The following is a 27,631-nucleotide window of genomic DNA, read 5'->3' on the forward strand; positions in this document are numbered from 1 at the left end:
AATAAATTTACTTACTAGATTTAGGACTTCTCACGCGTAATACGCATTACATAATCGAAATTGCCTCAACCTTGCACGGTGCATCTCATTCTTGACTTAGAATGAAAATCTAAGATGTTTCTTCTATCCGAGAACGTGCTCGGGGATAAAGAGGAACAACGAAACGAGACATTATATCATATCCTTATTAATGTCGAATGTTAGATTGCTTACAGTTATTCCAGTAATACATGCTCGTTTTCATTCATTCAATGTGAATAAAATTCTTTGTACAGTCGTTGGAAATTATAATAGAATATTTTCCTATTGAAAAAAACGTTTAACTCCTTAAATGATCGAAAAATCAATTAGTTTAGCGATCAATTTATCGTGAAAATTTCTATATATTATTTTATTTGATACATAAATGTCGAAATAATATTACATCCTGTAATAACAAAGTTAATACAGTAAAGGAATAAGAAAATTTCGAGACTCTGATGATGATATTGTTGGAAATTATATTAATCTTTTTCCTTTTTTTTTTGAAATAATAGACGACAAAGAAAACGCGATTCGCGTAAAGACTCTCACTCCGTTTCTTCATCCACTGGAAAAAAACTGAAATATAGGAGAAATAAAAAAAAAAAAGAAAAGAATGAAATGGTGATTGATCGTTATAGCGGTGGAAAAAGAGAGAAACGCGACTGAAATCGATGAAACACTTTGAAAGAAGTAATCCTCATGGTCGCTGGCTAAAGCGAAGAATATTATATATCGTTTTATTTATTCCATTTATGGAATAGCGTGAAATAAACCAACAACAAAGGGAAGAAAAGCGTCGGGTCGGTTTACTCGGGCTCAGTGTAAGCTGCCTTCGCGATCTTCCTTTAAATACAACGCGCACAGTAATTTCTCGAGTTGAAAAGAACACACTGTTGCGACAACTTTCCGTGATAAATCGGCTATTTTTCATTCCCGGGAAAAGGAAAAAATTTCAAAATTTCTAATTAAAAAAGTTTTACCAGGGACAAGATGATTTTCCAAATTCTCATAGAACGGGAGATTCCTTGCCAACTTTCATGGAGTTTGAGAAGTTTGAATTTTTATAAAAATCTCTTCGTATATATAATAGATATGTAGAGTGTCAAGAAGTACAGTACGAAAGTAATAAAATGCACACGCATACGACACGTACATAGAAAAAATTTTTTTTCTTCTAATATATATTCGTAATATATTCTTTAATGATTCGCTTTCGACTGGAAGATTGTAAGATTATTACGCGCAATTATTTGGTGCAAATAATGTTGTTAATCGTAGATGTTTTTTCAGTGGTCCACAGTGAAAGGATTAAAGGAATGGTCGCAAATTTAACGAGGGATCGGAACAAGATATACCGAGTGGCGCAATACGGGTTGCAAAAGAAATATAGAACAGGTGTGCTGAGACAAATGGCTAGGAACGGTCATTCCAACTGTCACGCGAAACAGTATCGTGCGATACCATCTTATTTGTTAAACAGAATTTCTCTGGGCGGCGCTTTTACACGGTAAACAGAATCGTTTTGTGACGTGATACCGAAACCAATGTCACCATTCCTCATCGTTAACATCGCATCCACCGACACCGCCATTTTTAGAATCGTCTGGCGGCGTTTGGTGATATTATTAAGTGGTGTGCAAACGAGATTGGCAAAGTGTGTAGCCAGACGATACATAGTGCGATACAAAGTGTTATGGTGTAAAATGTATAGGAATATTAAATCTGTTCTGAGTAGAAATATATTAATGGCGATGATTAATGAAGATAAAATAATGAAAAGACGAAGAATATATAGTTGAATATATAGTTAATAATTTCGAAAATTATTGGAACTTTATACTACGATTGTAATATTAAATTAACATAATACTAACGGATTTCTGATATTTCGTTCAACAGGAATTATTTTATTTGACCAACTTGTCCGTTAAATTTTCGAATCTGAGGAATAAAATAGGGTTTAATTGATAAAATGATAAATTGGGTTATTATTCGTATCGATTGAAGCCCAAGAATAAAGAGTAGGATTAGTCTACGCAAACTTTTATTGAATAGAAGAACAATTTAAGTGCCGATAATTCTTGCATTGCTTGAAGTGGTTGATGAATAATTTGCGAAAATCTTCGTGTTGAAAATCGAAGCAATCGCTTCTACGGTTGCTTGCAAAGTTGAAAATTTTACTTTGCGCGGTGGTTCAAAAACCAATTTGAAATTACACAACGAGGTATCCTAATTTAAAAGTGAAACTTTGGAGTAGTTTCGCTTCGTCAATTACACGCTTTGAATCGATTCGTTAACCGAATAGGTATTAGGTATTCCAACCATTTGCTCGATATCAACTTCGTGTCCATCGATGTTTGACTATTGGATAAACTTCAATTCCAAATTTCACCATTTTCCAATCATTATTCCATACTCTTACAAAAGGATTTATCTCGTGGATATATTATGAAATATATTCAAGATGTTCCAAGAGAAAAAATAACCAAAAAAAAGAATCGAAGAATCAAAGATAGATGTTATTAATCAAAATATTTTTACCTTCACTTCTTCTTGAAATAATAGACTAAATACACAAATTCAATCTCTTCGAGTGTTCGGTGTTTTGACGAGAGGAGATCAACCGAATAATGAACAGACAAACCGAAATCCTTTTCCATGAAATCATTCGTGATATTTACAAAGTTTCGAATGTAAATATAAATAGCGTATCCAGAGTTTCGAACTAATTTCATTGTTCTTGTCGTACCTGTCGAAAAATTTAAGGAAAATTCATGAAAGAGGATGAAAATACGCTAAACTACGAATGAGGAAAGTTTCTTCAAAAAGCAGATATTTCTCTCTGAACTTACACCGAATTCCGCAATTAAAAATTTCGCCTTTTATTCGAAATTCTCAAATATAAAAGGAGATTGAACGAAAGATTAGATTAAAATTAATTGAATTGAATCAATTAATGGATTCGAAAAAAAAATCGACAAATTACGATTTCTATTAATTAATACCTTAACGCACTAATGTTTCTATACGTTAAAATCAATTGAATGCTTACGGATCGTGTTACACGCTTCAATTTAAATCGCTCATAAAAGCTTGAATTGCATTTCATACTTGTGCCGGAATATAAATTAAAATGTCAAAGGACGCTTCACTGTAATGCATTCGAATAAAAAAAAAAAAAAAAAAGAAAAAAAAGAAGGAAAGAAAGAAAAAAAAAGTAGATATCACTTTCATCGTCATTAGCAAAGCTTTGAACGTACATACGAAGTATGGAGAAAACTCGTTAAATTCGAAGAGAGATAATCGAGAACTAATTGCATCTCAAAACCTATCAACGCTGGCTGCTATCTCTTTCCCTCCAAAACATCGGGCAAAAATACTTTATTCAATTTATGTTTCATGAAATTGAACATTGATCGAGTTTTAACTCCGATATATCCATTATTTTGCTTAAATATTTCTTTTAATTCTGTTAATATATCATATAATTTTAATTGAATCATCAATTTACCCTTCGAAATCGGACCTCTTCGTTATTTAATCATTTATATTATTTGACATAATGATAGAAACTTGATATTTCGCTCAAATTGTGATTGACACTTATGGGAAGGGTAGAGATTAATTGCGATACTGAAATTTTGAAGTTCGATGAATTATTTATCGCATTGTTTAAATTTCAATTTTATCTTTTTCTAATACTTCCTCTATTTAGTAATTTATCAATAATATTTCTCGTATTTCATTTTTTCCCTCACGTTTTCATTAATTTTTTTTCTTTTTTTTATAGGTTAGAAAAAGAAACGTGCAAATTCCTTTCGAACATTTTTGCATACTGTCGTATATTTTACCATTTACAGAGAAAACGAAGATAGAATGAAACGTTGCTCAGCTTGAGCAACGCAGAAAAATCACAACGACAAGTTTATTTTTTCCATCGTAGAGAAGACCATTATCTTCTATTATTCAAAGTTTCACAATCGAATTGGAATGCAGGGACGGGAAACGAACGTTTCATTTTTTCTTCTTCTGATTATTCTCACCGATATTCCATAAATCTAGGTCTATCTGAAATTGATAATAAATTTCCCCAACTTCTAGATACTTTTCCAGGGGAAAAACAAATTAAACCTTCCGGATTGAACCGTGGCCCCGAAATTCGTGTTGAGCGTGAAAGCATCCGTGAGTAAATGGTTGACCAAAAAGGTAGATTCGACTGGTGGAAAACCGACTCGATGGTTCAGATTCCCGCAGAAACTTGTCTTTACTTACTCCATTTCTAAAACCAGTCGAATTCCACGCGAGCGAATAAATTACTCACCGGAACTCGATCGCGTCTCTCACGGAAATCTTCTCTAAAACAGCCCTTAATCGTCGATCGATCGACCTGCATTTCTTAACGAGACAATTAAATCACGTAAATGATCTCGGTCGAAGGTTCTCGAATTTTCGAAGGATCGATCATTATAGAATATTGTGATTTTTCCACATTTTTATCATTACTGATGGAAAAAGGAGACGTCGTTCTCTATCGATAGAATTTTGTAAATGAATCGAACATTTAAAATCATGTCCCTTAAAATTGTAATTTTATGCAAACTTTATTGAAACTTGAATATGCAGAATAGTAGATTCGAGATAATACGCGAGTTGAGAGTAAATAAAGCGAAATCTTAGAATTCAAACGATCTCGTCGTAATTTGAAAAGGAATAATGAGACGAGGAGGATATACTCGAAAGGAAAAAAATCACGTTACCAATCACGTTTTTAAGAATTGTTTTCAATAATTCTCTTTTGAATCGTGTAAATATAAATTGCTTAATTTCATATACTAGATATACATAGATTTAATTAATTCCAAGTTCCAATAATAGATTTTGAATAAATTTCCATATTCGAGATAATGATAGGATTTATATATTAAAATTTTTAATATCCTTATTTAAATGATACGAATATTCTGATATTAAGACTCCAACTGATTGTTTCAATATTCTAAATAAAGAAATAAGCTCGATGTTATAAGATTCTTTGGGCTCGAACCATTGTGATCCTAATAATGAATATGCGTAACGAATATAGTAATATACAAGCAATGCGATATTATTCAAATTTCGCTACCAACGAATTATAATTACGAGTTCCAATTATATCATGGAGATATTAATAATATGTACACACACGTATATAATACAAAAACCCCAAATGTCCTCTACGCCCTAATCATCATTCTCGACAAGAATTTTAAACATAGTAAATCGTATAAATTCACATCCTGATTGTGAAACCCACTCTAAAATTCTATCGAATTCGTGATATATCATGCATTTACCGTTCAGTAGCACAGATTAAAATTTCAAAATGTTTTTGAATTATTGGAAAGATACACGTATGGAAAAAAGTTTTTAGAAAAGTCGATAGAATCTTTTAAATGCGTTTTAGATATGCCACCAGCTTCGAATATTCTACACAATTTTTATTCATCCTCGTTGAATAGAATCTTGGTAGAAACTTACCAATCAACTTTTTCAATTTATCTCCCAATTCGTATAACACGCACTTGAATGTTGCTTTCACAAAGAGGAGAAACTTCAACGTTAACGAATTTTTTAAAATATTACGAGCAGGCAGCTTTTCAAAATATTACATAGTTAACAACGTCACGAGAACAAAGAACTTGCAGCAAATTACGTACTTCGTAGAATGTTACGATAATATATCTAAAGAGAGTGCAGAAACTCTACTGGTTTTCAATATAAAACCACTTTTACCCAACACTTTTATTAAACACTTTTAACCTTTTCTAATATTCACAAATACCGAATTACTCGTAACAGTACGTTACGTGCTTCGTAAAAAATAAAAAAAAAAAAAAAAAAAAAATAGAACGATGACTGAGAAACGATAACGATGAAACGGTGTTTAGAAATGCATCCATTCTCCATCATCCTCGTTTCTTACACGAATAAGAAGCGTCGATTATATTTATCATCGGAACGTTAGGCAACGAGAACGAAAAGAAACGAGGCGAAAAATAAGAGGGTCGAAGAGCAATGTTTCGAATAAATCGCTTACTTTCGTAATAAAATCAATTCCACTGTCGCACTTCACACGCGTGGACCCGGCTCACCAAGTATCACCTTTGACGGACCACAGCGTTCCAACACTCGTTTCATTTCACCAAACACTCGTGGAAAACCCTCCTTCACCCTTGCTTATCCCTCGAGCCGGACACCTGTTCCTCTCTCCCTCCTTGCACGCGGCTCGCCAACAGCATGGGCGAGATCAGCCTCTTCCCTTCGATCTCGCGAGTCGCGAGTCGCAAGCCTCGAATCGACGCATCGCTCCTCGATGTTATTCCATTCCAAAGGGTTGTTGGCAAAGGGGAGGTAGTTTTTTTTTTTTTTTTGGGTCAGCAGGTCGAACGGATGATGGGAAGGGTGGGTGGTTGTGGCAGGAAGGAGACGTTGACTCGGAGAGAACGCGAGGAAAAGTAAAAGGCGCGCGTTTAACGAGCGTGCTCGTGATGGCGTGGCGGATCGGCCGCGACTGAATCGAGCCGACTCGGGACACGTCGGGCTTGAATGAGCGTGGCTGAACGACGGAGACGGCCGAAGCGGGTGAGAGAGAGACGGCCGGTGCAGCGCCGGGGGTTGGAGTGGGCTGGCTAAGTGGGGCTAGGGTAGTCGGATAGAGACGGAGATATTGTCGAACGGATGGAGTGGAAAGAGAAGTTTCAGCCGGCCGATAATAATTATTGCAATATTTTTAAAAGTTGAAATTTTGTTCGATATTTCTTCTTCTAACGAATTTTATTTACAATCACTTTTCTTGTAATGTGTATGCATTTGATGCGCAAACGAAAGGAAAGGAAAGGAAGTGATTTCTTATGAAAATAGAAGGATTGGATTCGTTGTGCACGCGATTAAAATTCAGTTTTACGATACGGCGCGGGTTCGAGGATCTGATTTAATTAGGGAAAGAGTTTTCCGTATTAAAGAAAATTTTCAAAGATAATAATAAAGATAATCATAAATACTTTTTATCTATCAACGAGGGAAAGCGATTATACAATTAGATTTTACGCATTAATTCGAAATCGAATTTTCGTGAACGTAACAAATTTTAAATATGTCGTTTTTCTTTGAAAACGTTGGATTAAAGGTTTTTCATAAAGGATCAACTTTCGTGTAATTATAATCTAAAATTTTTCACAATGTTCTTAATTTTTTTTTTTTTTTAAATTATTTTCTAAAATTCTATAACGTGTCTTCGGGTTATGACATAAATAAATTCGTCAAAATATGAAAACTGTGAAGACTTTGAAAAAAATAAAGAGAGACAATAACCCGGCAAAGGAACGAAAGCGACAATATAATTTACCGTATTACGACAAAAATAATTTGAAAAGGAATTTCATCTTGTAACTTGAAAACTGAATGCGATAATGCAACAATAAAAAAAAAAAAAAGAAAGAAAGAGGAAAAAAGAATAAAAAGATATCTACAGAAGCAGAGAACGTACGAAAGGAGAAGGAATAGTGGATACGTTAAAGGAAGAAACAGGCAAAGAAAGGGAAAATTTTAATAAGAACGAAAGGAAGGAAGTTATTTTAAGCGAGCATAGGATCACTGTGCTTTCATGAAGCTAAACGAGAAAAGAAGGAAATTGTAAGGATTCAGATATGGTAATAATATAAAGAAAGTAGAAGAAAAGGGATATGACGTACAAAAGGAAAGCATTTGAGAAAACGTCATCGAGTCGAGAAAACCTCTTGGCAATCCAAGAAACTTATTTCAGTTGTAAAAATTAAAACACAAAGTCCAATAAACGATAATTTAAAAATGGCAAGAAATAATCTGTATCTACTTGTCACTAATTCGCCATTTTAATTTTTCTACGATCCCTAAAAAAGAAAATTACGATACGAAAGCAATGGATAAGTAAACGATTTGTTATTTCGATTCGTCATTATTACGAACCAATAATTAAAGACATTCGGCATTTTTACTTATTCCGGGGAAAGATTATCAAGATTCCTATAATAGATGTACTTGTAACGACACTCGATCCCCCACGTGCATTATGTTCGGTTCGTGAAAGGCCACAAACACCACGTGTACAGCATGGAAACCGACACAGACAAGTTTTTCAACCGACTCGCTCCTATTATATATACCCCGATGGAGAATTACACGCCGCCATGCGGCCACGCTCTCTTCGTGAATCCTCCTATTTGCACCAGTTTGCATAGAAATGAATGCGAACCACGTTCTCGTTTCTTTCTTTCTTCCTTCTTTTCTTCCTTCCTTATTTTTCGTTTCCTTTCTTTCCTTCCTTTTTTTTTTTTTTTCTCAACTTTAGACATCCACGTGTTAAATATTCTTTGTGCAAATTTGCAAGTTTGGTTGGATTATTTGGATTGTGAAGCATAAAATGGTAATACGGTTGGAAAATGAGAAAAACGCGTCAGATTGTTATTCCAGAGTAATTTTTAAGGAATAATAATTGGTTTAATGGCATAACGAGATTGATTTTCCCGATTAATAAATTTTCTTTTGTGTCGAAAATATTCAATGAAAGTACTTTGTATTTATTAGAATGATTTTTGAAAGTTTGAAAAATAAAAAGCAGGCTTAAAAATAACACTTTGACTTATATGACTTAGAAATTATTATTATTATTAATATGATGATTAATCAAAATCCGATATTAAAAGAGATATTAATCAAATTGAGAGTCGAAGAAAATATTAAAAATATCCTCGATTTTAATTGTAATTCAATTTCAATTTTAAATTTCAGTCAAAATATTTATTTTTTGTTAACATATATGCAAGAGATAATAAATTTTGAGATAGAAATCATTAGAAATGTTTTATTTCACATTTCACAAGGAATAAAAGAAATGAACCATATTTATGAATGCAACGGAATAAAACTAAAACGATTGTAGCGAGCAAATATTTCAAAATATACTTAAGTGGTATATTTTAAAGTAAAATAAACGCGTATAAATATTTTCAATGTACGATGAACTGATCTATAATGCATTCAATAAGCATTTTCGGTGATCAAGAAGTGGTATAATATTTTTAGGTTTATTATATATAAATGAAATACATACAACCCCGGAAAAAAGTCTCTGGGTGAACATTGTTTTATAAATTGAAAAAACACGGGATATTGTGTTTAAAAAAATATGAAACGTGAACGTAGATAACACGCAATTTTATTATTGGCCAGTAATAAATTCAATTCTATATATCAGAGATTGCAACTTTTGGCTCGATCGACGTATTAAACGTAATAAATTTTTATCTTCCTATAATTTCAAACAAACAGAAATGTAAAATTTTCAAAACATTAACAACGTACTCTTTAAACTCTTTAAATATTATAGTATTTAAAACGTTTTTCCATCACGAAAATATAAATCCACAGTTTAATCATTATTTACGAAACTATCACAATTGTTAAATTGTCTGTAATAAATTCGTTCGCAAAAATATCTATCTAAATATTCACAATTTTTTATATAGAATTTATATAATCAATAACGTATACGTCCATTTTTTTTTCTTTTCTATTAAAGAAATTCTTAAAAATATACAAAACAATCAAATATCAAAAATCAAATAAGAACTGCTCCTTTTATATACACTAATGAGATACACTTTCAATCAATCCAATTAAATCCACTATATTTTTTTTAATTACAATCAATATGATCGATCGATTCGTTGTATCGAAATCGTGTTAAACCAAGCTAATACGAATCGGAGAAATGTCGATAAAAATAATAATAGCGATGGAAATATGGTATAAAGATTGTCACAATTTTTTTTATCCTAATCGAAATCGTGTCATAAAAAGATTCACTTATGCGGCAAAAGTCGATAGCGAGGCACTCCTTTTCAATCCAGCGAACGAGCTTTAAAATCATTAAACACGACTTGCTTATTAACCTAATACAATCAAATTACATGGTATCTCGATCTATATATCTCGATCCAGCGAGAAAAATCTTAGGAAGGGGTGAACGTTAACGATCAAATTATCAGGGTGCCTCGATTACGCGTCAACGTCTACAAATAGCTGCCGTGTCTGTAGACTGTAATTAAGTTTCGTGTGTAATTACATTCGCCCATTCCGCGTGAATCCCGATCGTGATACAATTGGCCGTACCTGTAAAACCGATTCCCGTTTGACAAGGGTCGAAATTAACAAGCCAACCGGCCGATCTTCTTCGCTGGTAAACGGCCGATCGAATCGGTCACGACGAATTGATAATGGCATCGTCACGTGCCGCGCTCGATCGATAAAATGGCCTCGCTCGTGTGTTGCGAATACGAAACGCAATCCCGGACCGTTGCAATCCGGTTGGAATATGGATGTTGGAGAATCGAGAAAATGGAACATCGGGCACATTGTCGTGTCGCTCGATGATGGAGGTTTATTCGTTCTAAAGCTGTGATAAAAGATCGATTGTTAATTATTCGAATTACAATAGGATGAATATGATGAATTATTCGAACGAGGTGATTATATATATATATATTTAGATTGGCGTGTTTGAGAATGTTCGTTTGAGATGTGCATTTCTCTTATAAGATTACAGAAATTATTGATAACAGATCGTTTCATTAAATGGAAATAAGGATTTTAGGAAAAATTTTTGGAGAATTTATTTAAAGAGAAATGATTTTTGATATCTCTTTATAATTTCTGCCTATATCCTATATCAAATTCCCTGAATGCATTGTTATATATAGGTGAATGTCCAACTTCTGCTGACTCTGTATGACCCTTAAGAGAACCTAGATTTGATATCAGATTCGAGATGGAAACGAATCGGGAACAATGGAAGTGGACACTATTCCGGTTAGTCGATATAACTGTCGTTGTATAGCGCTAAATATCGAATATTAATTTTCGAATAGAAACAAAGGAATATAATTAAACTGTTGGAAATAACTTTTGAAAGAAAATCGAAGTACAATGCGATTTATCTCAAATCTGTGTCTTTAATTCTAATTCTATATAATTTCTCAGAAACAAACGATTTATCATATTTTATTATATATTCAATATCTCGTTACGACAAAGTCTGGCTAGAAATAATGTTCATATAACATGGTAATACTTATCCGAGAGGTTATACGATATTTTTCTAAGATGACATTAATTAACCTCATAGTGTTCTTCCACCGTTTAACGTAAGTAAAGAGAGGAAAGTTTAGAAGAAGCTTAAGAGGAGAAGAAAAATCTATGAGAAGAGATGATTAATCTTATGATGTCGTTTACCATCCATTTTTAATTTTAATTATGTAATTAATGATGATCTAATGAGGACAAGAAATCTTTTGAAATTACAAAGTTTAACCAGTTTTTGTATACAATATTTTAATATATAGTTGCGTGTTGATTATGCACAAATAAATGTAAAAAAATTCATTAATTAAATCTTTTATTTGTATTTTCTTTTTTATACTCGATACAAGGCTGATGAATTTCTAATAGCTGTTATTAGAACCTGTTAGGAAACAAGTTGTTTTGCAAATATGTTAATTCATACTATGTTTTTTTTTTCTCACCATTAACTTTGATGATTAACGATGAATTTTTACCATTTGTTCGATACTATATCAATTATATCATCGAAACTAGTAACACAAGTTCTCGATAAACTCGTTCTCTATCTCATAGATGATGCATTATCGAGGAGATTTTAATTGATAAATTGTTAATCAAATATAAATAACTTGAAATATAATTTATTTATCAACTTTTTTCCCTACAAATATTTACAAATATTTCGACATAATAAAAGTATTCATTGTGACGTATAAATTTATACATTCTGTCATTCAAAATATTGAATTTCAAAAAGTATAATTAAAAATTCAATTGTCGGTTGATAGTCGATTGATTAATTAGCGTATTTTCTTGCACCGATTAAATCCATTTATATTTTTTATAAATAAATAAAACGAATAGCACAGAATAACATTTACGAATAAATCATGCATCATTCTCGAACTAATTTCATAACTTATTTTCACTCGAAGCGAAACTATAGTTCGTAATATAATTTGATAATCCTTTATTCCATCTATTATTTTAGATCGCTATTTTAGGTAACAGTGCATTGTATGCACATTTCGATACAAACAAATTTGCCAAAAATACATAAAAACCGTGTACAATTTTAGAATTATCGCGTGGAGAGAGTTATGATCGCGATTGAAACAATTTCGAGTTAATAAAATCGTAGAGACAATCGTGTGTAATCGTAACGAACAATGTCTCTATTTTGTCGCGTTACGAGAAAGAAAAGTTTTGTGGACGAAAAAAAAAAAAAAAAAAAATGCTACAAACCGCTCGTGAATATTCATATGTTCGTGAGAACGGAGAATGACAATTTATAGACTAACGTAGCACCGGTGTACTTCCGCTTTCAACGAAGAAAAAATCAATAATTTGAGTATTGCGATTCGCGTTGAAACGGCGAAATTCGTTTGGACTAAGTTTTGAGGTTGGAGAAATAAAATTGAGATTGAAATATCCACTGCTAACAATAACGAAAAAATTTTCAATTTTGACGTGGAAAGTGATTATCTTTAAGTGTTATATTTTAACAGAATTTAACAACTTTTTATAACTTGAATAATTACATTTTTATAAGAATATTGAAAACATTCAAATTCGTTCTCCTTCAAAATCTTGTTTTGTTACATCATTCTTATATAACAACTTGCAAAACATCTCTCGCAATATCATATAGCATAATTTTTTCGTTATATATATATATGTATCTTTTCTAATTGTTAATTCGATGATTTTACTTGCATTTTTCAATGTTGGAAAACCGGAGAAAAGAGTGGTGAATGGAAGTGGAAAAGGTGATCGAAGGTTCTTTATTCGGGCGCAGCGAATGCAACAGCAACAACTTTTTTCTTTTCGTTCTTCGTTCAATTTCGAGCCCATCAAACGTCACTTCCCGCCACTCCTAACATATTTTTCCTCGATCACGTAAATATCTCGGAGCACAGGTGTTGAATCGACTTGACGTTAGACGATCGCGTGCTTTACAGTGGACCAACCCCTTAAATTTTCACGCGAAATGTAAATATGCAACTGAAAGAGAGGAAAGGTCGTACGTTCGTATTTCTGGAGATCGATTGATGGAGGTCGTCGAGGAACTGGACTATTCTGGGAAAAACTGATTCATGAATAAATTTATATCCAAAGTTTCGAAACAAATGTAGCTCTCCGACCGAGTTTACATCTTTAAAAGCTGAGTATACATTAATATAAAACACTGTATCCTGCATGATGTCGGTAATTGAAATTATTGACGAAATCATTCAATTATACAATTTATTATTTAATATATCGTTTTATCGCAATCCCTGTCAAAAAGTATTCGATCGCTCTTTAAGAATAAGAATAATTTTTTTAAAAATAGATCAGTTTTTTCAGATAACCGAGTCAGTAAATAGAAACAATCAAATAATGAGAACTGTTGATGCATAAGGAAGCAACGGACATCGAAAAATGTTTCAATCTATAAAGAAAAAAAAAACAAAAAGAGTTCCATCTTTGATCTTTGATAATTGATCAGAAACGACAAAAAATCTGTAAGAATAATATAATAAATTTCGCGTGACAAAATGTTTTGGTCGGAGAACAAATGAGAGAACTCGTTTGTAATTTCCAGTAACATGCTGATTTAATGGACGTTGTATGGATAAGAATTCTTTTAAGATTGTGTAATCTACACGAACATAATAACCTGCTTTGATCATCAGTCACGTGCCACGGAAAGGTTAACGAGAATATCACGTCGCTGTCGGATTATTCTTATGAGAACTTTAACGAATTTCATAAGTCTTTTTACATTGTAATTGTCTCATCATCGTTTATTCCCATTTTCCAATTTTTTTTTATTAAATCATTTCCTATTAGATGATCTATTCAAAATCTTTTAAAATGATTTTTAAATCCTTCGTTTAATTAATTCGCGATAAAAGTGATGAATTATAAATGAATTGGATGCATAACTCACTTTTATAACGCTCTCAAATGCGCATCCTAATATAAAATACAATGCAATTGATATTTGACATGAAATCTAAAAAAAAAAAAAAAAAAAATCTTCCAAATTCAACTCACAATATGAAGATAAACAAAAACCGCATCTTTGCTCGCTCTCAAACTTTCTCTTCTCTTCCATCGTTATCGATTCGTGTCGAACCAGTAAAGCAAACATTTTCTCTGGTAATCATTGAAAAATATAATTGAAACAAATGGAAATCTGGAAAGTAACAACCGAATCAATAGCGGATCAGAATCAATCGGTGAATCAACGAGTTTATTATAATCGTATCGTGGAAAATGTAACGAGAGTACCGATAATAAACGAGCCTGTTTCGCGGTTTGTTCAGGGAATAGTTTTGCAATCGAGCACATGTCGATGACAGGTGTCCCTCACGAACGCATAGTTACAACCGCGAATCGCGTGACATACACCCTTGCTTCGGAGATATCCTTCCATCGACATCGATGATATTCGTTGTGCTGACAAATAACATCGTTGTCCACGATGAACACGATTGGTCGACGACGGCTATTGTTTCGTCGTTGCAGATTTTTCCCAAAGGGAAACGGACGAGCATCAAACGTAACTTTGTGATTCTTTATTTTTATCTTCTTTTTCTTTAATCTTCCTTCTTCGTAATATTCTTCTATAAGTATATTCCTTGCGAATAATAATTAATTATTTCGATGCAATTATTACAAATTTGCAAATTTTTCAATCGAACGTATTAGCCTCGGAAATATTTGATTTTTTCCACTGTAAAAGTTTCGTGATTTTTCGAACATCCGTGGCCACTAGATGGCAGTGATGTTGTTATTGAAATAACAATTCGACGCGAGAGGGAGTTATTCCGCAAGAGGATATTGAAAAATGAGATTTCGATTAATTTTGACATTTCTTAGTGTCTAATTATTCCTTGATTAATAATCGTATAAATTCCTATTTGTATCGTAACGTTTTAATTTCCAATAATTTTCTAATATATTTCCATAATTTGATGAAAATGTTCTATACCACGCAGAATTCGTAAAATCTAGAATCGTAATTCTTCGATCTCCTTTCGAAAGGTCGAATTTTTAAATTTTTTTTTTTTTTTTTTTTTCATTATATCGACGAGAGAATCGATGAGATAAAGTTTTAGAAGAAACATACATTTTCATACATTCTCGTTTGTAATGTTGGAATTTTTTCTTCGTAATAATACGTAATAATAAATTTTAGTTGCGGATAAAATAAAGCACTCCATTTTTTTGTTAATGTTCTTCTATTTTATTTTCGACGAAACATATATATTACTTGTTTACACGGCTACTCTGCACTACAATCCTAACAACTGACTTTATTTCATCGCTTTCGTTTGTACATATATTTTATCTCATAAATTCAGCTGAACATTCTTTGTGGCTACCTCGAATGCTTCGCGTGGGTGGAGCTAATCTCGTTAACTGAAAAAGTGCATTTCGTTCGGATATATTTCTAGCGTGTTCCTTAGACGACATGATTTTTAAAACATTTTTGATTATTAACGATTGTGTTTATTGTATCGATAATGTTTGAACTATAATTTAATCGCGAAGAATTCTTGTTAGATATATGGAAAATTAATATTTTTTTCTTCACGAATTTTTTAGTTTTATCCTAATTTTGTTATATATTGCGTTAATATTAATTATAATATCTGTTTTCCAATTATTAAATGAAAAATTGAAATGGAACAATAATTAAATAATCACTTTACAAATTGCAAACCAATTTGTTTAACAAACAATTATAATTAGAATACAATTAGAATAATCATAATTATTTACCATTCTTTTCAATTATGAAACAACTAGGTCTAAGAAATTTTATTATATACGAGTGAAATTTCCTCAATGAAATGTAAAAGAGAAATAATAAATTCTTTGCTCGAATAGAGAATCGATGCTCGTGGATAGGGAAAGGAGATCGATAAATTAATATTCACCAGGAACATTCGAAAATTCCTGATCCTCGAATTTATAGTTAATGCACATGTTTAAGCACTTTATCGGTGTTCCGTCCTGGTATCTCGTCGTTCGATAATCGTTCCAGCCAACGCGTTATCGTTACTCGGTTTTTTAAGCAAATTGAATAATTTTGCCATCGTACGGCTATTCTATAAAAATTACCGCAAAATTTACTTTTTTATTTTTATTTTTTTTTTTCAAGTAACCCTCTTCGATTCGATGGAATAAAATTTGTAGTCTCGTGTGAAAATAACAGGTAGATAAGTTAATAGATAAAAATACTTTGAAAGATAATTATATTCTATTTTATATGTATATTTCATTTATCGAATTTAACATCGATTCAATGATTTCATCTCGTTCAATGATGAAAATTTGCAGCCTTCTGATAAATAAAAACACTTTGAAATATATTTTGAAATAAAAGGCTGTTCGTGAAAGATTTGAAATCTCGTTGTTGCTTAGAAAGGGCGTATTAGAAAAGTTATCTCAGAGGATGAAGAGTAGTTTTTTCGTCAGGTGTCGTTCGATTTTATAGGCGGCGGTGGCGGCAGCAGCATATAGCAGAGACGTCCGGTATAAAATTGCCTTCTTGCATCGAGAATCTTGAAGTGGCACTGATACGAAAATTGGTTGCGTCGACACGGCTTTATTTGATGGATCGAAGCGACAGCAAGATGAAATGGAACGGTTTACAAGCAGGAAGAGCGGACAGGTCTACAATCCGCTCGTCAATCTCTCGTGCATAGATACTTTGTTCCAGCCACGATTTGTAAAATGTAAATTTCAATCCAGAGGTATGAAATCCCAAAACTTTTCTTCCAGAGAAATTAGTAATTAAAGTCACGAGAAGATTTGAAACTTTTTAGAGTTTGAGTAAATTGAATCGAATCAAGGAAAAGCTCATTTTTTGCGGATGGAAAAGAAGTTTCGACGATACTACGTGCCTATGTATTCTTGCAGTTAACGAGGATGACTTTTCTTCCCATTTTTACGCAACTTTTTCTTTTTCCTATTTAGAACCATTATATATCAGAGATCGCATAATAATATCTAATTATTCTATGGAATAAAAGTGAAATTAGTTTGCTTTCGACACTTTAAACTTCGTATTTGGATATTCTTTATCGATATTCTTAGTTGGACGAAAAGACAAAGGTAAAAAAAAGAAATTGAATGTGCACGGAGGATAGTGGAGCGTGAAGAAAGTCTATACGACGCATAGAGGACGACACTGATGGGTTAATATAAGTAGTAAAGGAAAAGATGATATTGGCCCCTTGCTGCCACTCTTAGTCTCGATCGTGATCTTCGTATTTATAACGAAGCTGTCTAGCAAAAAATACCGTGACATGCTTCGCCTATTAATTATTTAAACGAAAAAGAAAGAAAACTTGTTTACATTAAATGGAGCAAATAGTTGTCGCTAATAATAAACGTAAACATCTCGATTTGCAAAAAGAAGATTTTAAGAAAAAGTTCCCGAAATAACTCGCTTTTACGATATTATATTTTAAACTCGTGTATACAACTTAAATTAGATCGCCTGTATTATTAAACGAGAATTTGCAAAAAGATCATACAGATCTTATTTAAAAAAAAATAGAAAATCTCTACAATCTTATATAAAATTGGAAAAACTATATTTGGCTAATTTCCATGTCAAATTAATCGGAGAAGAGGCATCCTCGTCGAACAATCGAACGAAAATTGATAGATTCGCGGTAATCATGGACAGATGGAGGACATGATTGGCCATCCTGATCCTTTTGCAACCAATGAATCAATGGAGAGAGAGAGAGAGAGAGAGCGCCCCTATAACTTGATGGTTTCTGGTTAAGAGCGCAGCATTGATAAACGGAGTATAATCAAGGGTTTGCGTTTACCATTGTGCGGCTCGGTTAATTGCTTGTAAACTTGTAGGCCGTGCTCGGAGGGAATGCTGCAATCTGTAACACAATTGCCAAGCTTCTGTTTCCTGTCGAGCGAACTACTTCCAGGAGAGCGAAGAAATTGAAGGATTTCTCGAGTTTAATCTTTACCCAAGTGATTTAAACTCGAACGAATGCCGAGTAAATTATTTAGAAGAAACTTCGACGACGGAACACTTTCGTTGCAGAAGCGCAGACGCAGAAATTTTCGTTTGAAAAAAAAAAAAAAAAAGAAGTTCGTTGAAGGATAAAATTTCGTAGGAAATTGGAAACGTGTGAAAATGTCTTATTTATGAAATCTTCGAAGACGTTATACACGTTATAGAATTTCATTTACTTCGTAGAGCAATTTCATATGGCAAACTGTTCATAACGATCTATTAGTCCATTGATTCTCCCAATTGATTATGATTTCTCGTTCGAATAATAGGAGAATTTGCGTTCAAGTAATAAATAGTTTCAATCAACGAGAATTCAATCGAACGGGCATTAACTGAAATTTCATTCGGTCGAAATTCAATCAAATGAAATTCAATCGTATCTATTCCAACACTTTATGACGATTATACGACAAAATATGACAAATCGAATAAACGCGGCACAAATCCGCCCGATGGAAATTTACAAATTAAAAGATAACAGGGGATATGTCTCGCGTAATAAAACGATTAAAAAAAAAAAAAAAAAAATGGATTATTTCATCGCTCTTGGAACGACAAATTTTTATTTGCCCAAGTTTCGGTCGTCCGTTCGAATAATAATCCAACGTTTATTAAAAGTTGAAAAATCCGATTGATAGAGATGGATTTTCCATTCGGATTGTGAAAGCGCGAAGCTTGGCGTAACTTGGTGTAGTATTTGTTAATTGTTCCGAACAGGATTTAACGTTGACATAAATTTTAATGAAGTTCTCGCGTTTATAACGCGGTATCACGATCAATTTCGAAATAAATTTTAATGAATTTTACACGAGTACACGTGTGGATACGGTTAATTTTAGCATGCGCGTTTATAATACCAGCCTTCTGTGATAAATCCGACGTTCCATTGATCATTACAATTATTATTGAAATCGTTTTATTTCGAACGTATTGCGAATCCATTGAAAAGTCTCTCCGGAACGAAGTCTCGAAAAATAAATTTTACCAATGAACAGAAATAAATACGTACATATACGTGGAATCATTTTGAATATTGTTTAAATATAACTTATCTCGTGATAACATAGAAATAATTAACGATTTAGGATATCTTTTAGTTTTATTATCGAAATTCGAAATTTTATTCTCAAAAAAGTTTAAAAAATAAAATGCATTCTATTTCATGAAATATTCAATGAAATAGAACTTGGATAAATTAAAATGTTTAAATAACATCGACACAATATACAATTTTAAGCAACGAACGCATCAAAAGTCATCATCAAGATCGTCTCAACTTGCTTGAAACTGCATAATTATCTAGAACGCGTAAAAAAATATTTTTACCGATATCTGGAAAACCGAAGGTAAACAGCGATTAAGGCGTATAGGAAAAAATAGTTTAAAATATCGTTCGCGACAAATTTCAAGAAATTCGAAACGAGAAGAAGATCGAAATCGCTAAAACGCTTCCTTCCGATATTTTTAGTAACCAGAAAAAAAGAAAAAAAAAAGAAAAAGTTATAAAAGGAAAAGAAAGGAATTGAAAAATTACAAATCGAAAGAAACGAGAGGAATATCGTTGGAAACGCGAGAAGGAATCGCGATATTATTTTGAAAAAAGATTTTTGCCACGAGTGTACGAACCGGATAAAATCTTCGATCAAACGATATAAAGCGATTATGTTTTGTTACGCAAAACGAACGGCGAACCACGATTGACTTTACGATTGACTCCAAAGTCGATATTGCCACGTTAAAATCGGAACTCGATTCGACTACGATCCCATTTCGCGGAGTCGACTTGTTTTCCAATCGTCGACGTTGCGAAATTGTTTGAAAGGGAAATTACATCCTTGGTTTAACACGATGACCACCGCATCGATTAACGACAACGTGGCCGAGATCCGAAAATTAAACCAATACGTGGGAGCGTTCGTAGGTGAGCTAACCTTTCTTCCATATTTCATGCATTGAAAATCTCTCCACGACTAGACAACTAAATTTCTAAATTAATAAGAATCTCCGCCGGTCTTTCTTCCGATCTTTAAAGGAAAAGGTAAGAAAATTGATAAAAATTATTACTACGATCTATTTATATTAATTATTATCCATTGATGATCGATCTTTTTTTTTTCATACATTCTCTTTTTCTTAATTTATCTGGATTATTAAATATTTACAGTCGCCTCGCCCGTTATAAATTTCGGGAGTATCGCCCTTTCAATTCCTTTCGATATTTTCATTTTCACATTATAATCGTTTCGTTTCAATCGATTTTGAAAATATGAATTATAGAAATAAGAACACGAATAATGATCAAATTGCATTGCAGAATTAAGATTCATCTTCGTTTCTTGTTGAATCTTGTTGCTTTCTTCTTCTCACAATATGCCATTTAAATCTATATTGTACGCGCTTTGCATATACATTCTCATTTATCTTATTATCCTATTACTTGTCATCGTATCTCTTATAATCTTCTACTTTTATTTAGAGTATAACATGAGAAGACGTCTGTGAATCACAAATCGCAATAGAATACAAATTGAGGATTAACAATTTTTCTTAAAAACTTTTATTTTTACATTTCTTCTTCGCTAATTGCTATCAAATTCTGTCTGTTATTAAATTTTTTTTTTTTTTTTTTTCCTCCTTCGCTCGTACACCTTCGTTTACCTAACGTTCGTTAGACATGGCTTCTCGAGCAAAGGAAATCGTGTCCAGAAACGGAAACGCGTTGAAGAAAGTCGGACAGACGGTGCTCTTTGTCACCAATTGTCCAATTGTTTCCCCTTTTCTCTTCTCATCAAAAGAAAAGGAAAGAAAGAAAGGAAAAAAAAAACGAAAAGAACGAAGAAAAAGAAAAAGAAAAACGGCGAAAAAGGAAGGAAAAATTTTCGTGTTGACGTGGCCCTTTGTCAAAATTTGCACATTTTTATTATAAATTAACGAGCAATTGGGGGAAATGGAGAAGAGAGGCAAGAGAAGGAAAGGTTTTAGAGAGAAGAGGAGAGAGAGAAGAGGGGGGAAAAGGAAGATTGACAAACGTGTTTGTTGATGAAATTTTAGCATCCCTCGGCGGTTTCGCGCTCGGCATCTCGCTAGGTTGGAATTCCAAGGCCAGCATAGTGCTGAGGAATTACGTCGATGCCTCCGCGACTGAAATCGGGCTGATCGGGGGCATTTTAAACGGTGGCATTTGCATAGGGGCGATCCTGATACCGTTCATTGTAGGACGAATATCCAGAACGAACATCTTGTTCTGGACGATGCCTGTCCTCATCCTCACGTGGACCTTGATGATCAGCAATCGTCGCCAGAAGGTGAGACTCGTCGACAATTATATCCAAAGATAAAAGTAATACAATTTTTCGTACGACATTTGAAAATAAGGTATCGAATTGATTCGAAGTTTTGACGTGAGTCTTTCGAGTTTTAAATTCTTTTTTTTTTTTTTTTTTTTTTCTCAAGAAACATCATATCATCAGGAGAACAATTACTTTGAATCATTTTTATATAATTACAGGACAATTCGTTATTGGTGGCGCAATAATTAAAGAATTATATTATACAAGAATTTTAGAAACATAATTTTAAATATTTGACGATAAATGTGCAGTAGTATATGGACGACGTGAGATTTTCTTATTTTATTAAAAGCACGTTGAAATGAATATTGCATGTGAAATCTAAAGAATATAGGTGGATTTTGAGTGTTCAGAGTGTTCATCGTCCAAAGGATTAACCAAAATTCACATTTTCTCCACATGTTGCTGTGAACTTTACCATTTCTCGTTATAGCGTTTATAAAAATGTCGAAATTTTAAAAGAGAAAGATCGTTTCAATGTTCGAAAAAAGCTAAAAAAATGTGCGATCCAGTCCAGAAAATATGCGATAATTTAATTTGTTTAGAAAGAAATTTTTATACGAAGCAACGTAAAAAAGATAATAAATGTTAAATGTTAACGTATTTTATCTTTGTAACCAGAATAATTTATAAACACGAGAAAATACAAACGAAACGAGATAATGAGATAGGATCACGATAACCGAATAATTTTTTAAATTGTCCTTCTCTCTTTTTGAAAATATTTTTCAAAATGTTCGTCGATATAACGTTCTTTCGTCTCTTCTCTTTTGCACCACCAACAACAAACCAAGGGAATCGTGGCCACGAATACGGTTCATAACCGTTATCGTGTCGATCCTATAACCATAATCGTATCGGCTCTATAACTGTTATTATATCGGTCTTAGAGGATAGCTTTTTTTAAACAATCCTCGTGATATTTAATCCATTCACCGTCACGATTCTCTCATGAAAAATTACAATTTTTCAAAAATAATGCTCGAATAATTACGATACTTTTAAGTTTGGAAAATGAGACGTATCGTATAATTATCGTACGTATCGTACGTAAGTATCGCAACGTCGATGAGAACACTTGTAATTTTATTCTTTTTTTATTCTTTTTCTAGGTAGTGTTATTCCTGATTGGAAGATTGATCTGCGGCATCTGCGGCGGTGTATCCTGCGTTTTGACGCCAATTTACGTGGCTGAAATAGCGAGCAAAGAAATCCGTGGACGTTTGCTCGCCTTTTTCCAACTCCTAGTCAACTGTGGCGTGATGTACGCTTTCTACGTGGCTCATGCAATCGACGAGCAAAGATCTGTATGGAGGTATATACACGAATATCTTATTTTTAAATTGCTCTGATTTGTGTGTGTGTGTAAATTATTATGCATTATACATACAGGTGAGAAAAAGTGATGTTGTAAAGGTAAATTGTACAACTAAAATGGAAATGAAAAACATGCGTAAACTTTGCTTAAAAATGTCCCATTTTAATCTCTCGAGGCAAATATCTGGAAAAATGAGTGTTTGAAACAAAAGTTGTCCAACGTCGAGGGAATAGATCGTGTTTTCATATATCTTCGGAACAAAAATAGAGGGAAAAAAGATCGAAACTTATTATTTATTCATTTAATGTTACGCGGGAAATTAATATATTCGTGAGATATTTTTAAAGGATTCGATTCTAAAGGGCAAATAAATACAAAAGCTGGTGTGCAAAAATGGTTGAGACTTATTTATTAAATATATCTTTTTGTATGAATATTTATGAATATTCATTTTTATATCATTGAAATTTCCATAATTTCCATAATCAATTTGTCTATGATAAAGAAAACTTTAACTTTTATAATTAATTCTCCGTCGTTGAATCTATTTGCAACAAAATCTTTCTAAGAAACAATATCAAGAATATTACAAATGGTATAATGATATCTTTTTTCATTTGATATATTTTATAAAATCTAAATTACCAATTATACTTGTTTAATTATACGTAAATTTAACATTCCAGCAAATAATACATTCGAATATATTTCACTAGGTTGTTCGATATCGAGGAAAGTTTAACGTTTTGCATCGAAAAAATGTACATCGAAATAATTATTGAAATTATTTTGTCACATGCCACGCTTTCTTAACCAATATCGATCCACATAATTATAGGAATAACATTTGTATTAATAAACATTAGCATTTAATTTAAAATTTAACAAACAACAAATTTACTGTTAAACATTGCCATCGATAATTAATTTATCGAAATTGTACTCGTTTACGCAAATACTCGTTTATCCCTCGATCACGATATTATTAACAATCATAGATGAATCGTACGATACGAGTTCTTCTCCGAAGAACCGCGCGCAAATCAATCGTTTCTGTTTAAAGGTACAGCGCAATTTGTGGCCTCGCGTGTCTCTCGATCGCCCCGACAAAATTATTACCCGAGAGCCCGCTCTACTATTTGTCGAGGAACGACGAGATCGGTGCAGAAAAATCCTTGAGATGGTATCGCGGCAAAACTTACGACGCCCAGCACGAAATCAACGAAACGAAGCGTCTCGTTCTCTCTCATTCGAAAAAGGTACGAACGATTTTCTATTTTCTTCTTCTATGGAATAATACGTAATAACAATAGGCTGTGGCTCGCTGTTAACGGAAGAAACTGTTAACCTTTCCACTACATGTAACGTCTATATAAACGTTTTCCGCATGGATGGACATTTATTCGGTGCGAACAACACCGTTCGTTCCTTATTCGATGTATTTCAATTTACGGTATGGTATTTCTGACCACTGTCAAGTTGAACGGTTAATCAAACTTTTGATCGCATTATTAAGATAGAAATTTTTCGTATATTTTTTTTCTTATTCGAAATTATGCAATGAGGAATGTTATGTTGTATGTAATGAGAGAGATGGAATTGTAAATGTAAAATACGATATTGTTTTCATTACATTTGGATGGCAATCATAATTGAATTTTTTTGATATCAGTTTAGCCTACGATTGTTGAAAAATCGTCGAATACTGCGGTCAATCGTGACGTGTTTCGGAATAATCTTGGGCCAACATTTGTGCGGCGTCAACATGATGATTTTCTACGCCCTGATGCTCTTCGAAACCACTGGTTCCGGTGAACTGACCGGAAGCGAACAGACGCTGGTCGTCGGCGCCGTTCAAATATTAGTATGTCTCTTGGCCGCGTTCCTGGTCGACGTACTTGGACGTCGAATTCTCCTCACCGTCTCCTCCCTTTTCATGGGATTGTTCCTCATATTGCTAGGTAAACCGTTCTATCAAATAAATTTCTCTCGCGAAATATTCGTATTCAAACGGATGGAAAAATTATCGAACGGAATATGTACCGGTTTCACAACATAATAACAATTGAGAGAAAATAATACGAGTGTAACTTTTGAATGTAAATTATAATCATTTTTGCAGTTGTCTGTTTAACGTATTGATTTTACGTACTATTAATATATATTTGTTTCTACGTATAATTATTACACTTTCGAAATTAATAGGAATTGAAAATTTGATAATTATACGTTATTATACGTATTTTTACAAATGTAAATTCTATAAATATCGTGTATAATATTTTGTTGTATTCGTTAACTGATCGAGAAAAATGATTCGTTCGACGAGGCATATCTGCGATGCTGGCTTTAATCCAGCTTAAAATACGACCTCTTCTGCAATACTTCCGGAACACGCGCATATAGTATTAAGAAATCAAAATAGATCGTGTATCAATTGGTTCGATCATTCGTTGGCAATTTAAAAACGTATCTCGCGCTTGACATTCAATAACAATTCGTCACTTTCTTGTTATTTTAACATCTGTTTTATAATATTTATTACTTTTAATATCGTTTCACGATATTTATGCGGATTTTTATGTAAAATTGAACTCTCGTAAACATTAATGAAAAAAAAACTTTGTTTGTTTCGTTTAAACACGCGCTATAACTTTCTTACGTTATAAATATCCACGTCGATCCAGATATCGTATCGTAGTTTCAACATAAAAATCCTTTTCCTTCCTGAGAATTTTAAAAAAATATCTTCAAAAACGATCAATTGTTGCCTATCCAATTCCAAACGAGATTATTTCTAAGACAAATATTATTCCAAATTTCAGCGCATCATCGACACGATCGGAACACAAACCCATGACCCAAGATCAATTTCTCGAAAAAGAAAACACACACGCGCCATCTCATCAACTCGAGCGAACGCAATTCTATGAAAAACACGTAACCCAACGCGAGACAGAATTTTCTTTCATCCTCCGTTTCATCTGTTCCAGGTTGGTTCTTCAGTTTACGCGACAGCGATCCCGAATACGACGACATCTACTTCTGGATGTCACCCACTTGGATCACTCTGATCTTCGCGGCGTTCAACCTGGGTCTTGGGCCAATTTCCTGGTCTTTGTTAGGGGACACGCTCCCGGAAGAACTGAAGACCTCGGTCGTCTCGATGGCGGTCGCATTCGGATGGCTGATCTCGATGATGGGCACCCTCACTTTCGACGAGATGATCATATCCCTGGGCAGCACCAAAGTTATGTGGCTGTCCGCGGCCATATGCTGGCTGATCGCCCTGTTCTGCGCCATCGTGGTCAAAGACAACACCGGGAAAAGTTTGATCGAGATACAGGATGAATTTCGCATCGAGTCGAACGCAGGATTAGAGGAGACCTGAGCTCCTTGTTGATCTAGGGATATCTGAATTTTCTATTTTTAAAGCTTGGATTAAGGGCGACGAGCTGATTTCTTGTATTTTATTGGAACAAGTGGCACGCTGAGAGAATTACGAAGATTTTCTTCTTTTTTTTTCTTTTGCTACTAGATTTGTTAGATTTATAGAAAAATAGAAAAGCATAGTGCGTGAAATAGTATTTGGACCGATAACGCATTTTCAAATATTGATCGCTCGATTGCAGATTCTCGATCAATAATGATTACGCTACTTTGGGAAAATTGTCGAGGAAAATTAACGTAATTTCATCTTAATTTTTAACATCTTGCTTCTAATTTGAATTGAAAATTTATTAAATCTCTTTTATCTCGATGATTCGGTTTTACAAAAGAATGTTTTGATTTTTCTATCTTTTATGAAAATTTCGGCGATAAAAAATTTTTTGAGCATGAAATAGGAAAAGAATGTGTATGCATAAATAATTATTCTCTCTAGTTTGCGTTACACCTCGATTCGTAAATCCTTCAAATTGACGCGAGATTACATATCATTGTTTTAAACGCCATTGGATTGTAAATCTTCCAATTAAACATTTGCTTATTCGCTCGAAATTGTAACTACCGTATTATCGGATTTCTTTCCCGTGAATAATCGATACAGTGCTTCAACTTTTTCCATCTTTTTTATCGAAACGAAAAGTAAATTACAATGACAATACGATATACGAGGAATAACGATATAACAATTGATAAATCTTAACAACAAATTGCAATGTAAGAATATATGAAAAGAAAAAAAAAAAAATACATCGATCTTATTTTATCCAATCTCGTCTCACATCAAGAATTTTAATCGAAATTAACAAATGGAACGATTTAAAACGACGTAATGCAGAAGAATATATAATATAGATGTGTATATATATGTGTGTGTGTGTGTGTGTGTATAAGAAAAAAAGAAATAAAAATTACAATTATTTAACATTTTTCTGAAAATTAAACACAAGTTTCAGATAATACAGATGAAAAAAAAGAGACTCGAAATATTTGAACGATTATTCTTTGTTAAACGAATATATATCATAAATGATATCAGGCGATGGTAAATTTGGAACGGTAATCGAACAATGACCTTCGATTCGTGATATTCTCCATCACCTTCGTGATATTCTGATCCATAATCTCAATGGGTTAACGAGAACATTGACAAGCAGCAGACTCTGTATCGGATGGAATGGCACGCTGGTTTTGTTGGCCATCGTCCAGAAAAATGTCAAAGAAGATTCGCGCATGTATTTTGTTTCGCGAGTACGTGCAACAACAAATCCTCGTGCGGGCTGCTTTTGACAAAAATAACATGGCTAAGGG

General features: G+C 33.1%; 2 protein-coding genes across 8 annotated transcripts in view; one reads left to right on the forward strand and one right to left on the reverse strand.

Annotated features, from left to right (window-relative positions):
- Positions 1–6,576, reverse strand: part of LOC100863221 (octopamine receptor beta-2R) — an 84,825-nt gene extending 78,249 nt beyond the window's left edge. For 5 of the 7 annotated variants that reach the window (XM_086908060.1, XM_086908063.1, XM_086908064.1 and 2 more), the window contains exon 1: positions 6,101–6,576. The gene's annotated coding sequence lies outside the window, so the exon portion shown is untranslated. The other 2 variants (XM_086908058.1, XM_086908057.1) reach the window with 2 other exon arrangements.
- Positions 6,577–19,725: 13,149 nt separating this feature from the next.
- LOC100863104 (facilitated trehalose transporter Tret1) lies at positions 19,726–27,247 on the forward strand. The gene is made up of 6 exons (XM_012487598.3): positions 19,726–20,129; positions 21,260–21,513; positions 22,671–22,873; positions 23,940–24,135; positions 24,549–24,837; positions 25,870–27,247. The coding sequence occupies exons 1-6, from the start codon at positions 20,057–20,059 to the stop codon at positions 26,265–26,267; spliced, it is 1,413 nt and encodes a 470-aa protein (XP_012343052.1). The 5' UTR covers positions 19,726–20,056; the 3' UTR covers positions 26,268–27,247.
- Positions 27,248–27,631: the final 384 nt, after the last annotated feature.

The sequence above is a fragment of the Apis florea genome, unplaced genomic scaffold, assembly GCF_048593485.1.
Source record: "Apis florea isolate Af1SG1 unplaced genomic scaffold, ASM4859348v1 contig_3036_pilon, whole genome shotgun sequence".
Lineage (NCBI taxonomy): Eukaryota > Metazoa > Arthropoda > Insecta > Hymenoptera > Apidae > Apis > Apis florea.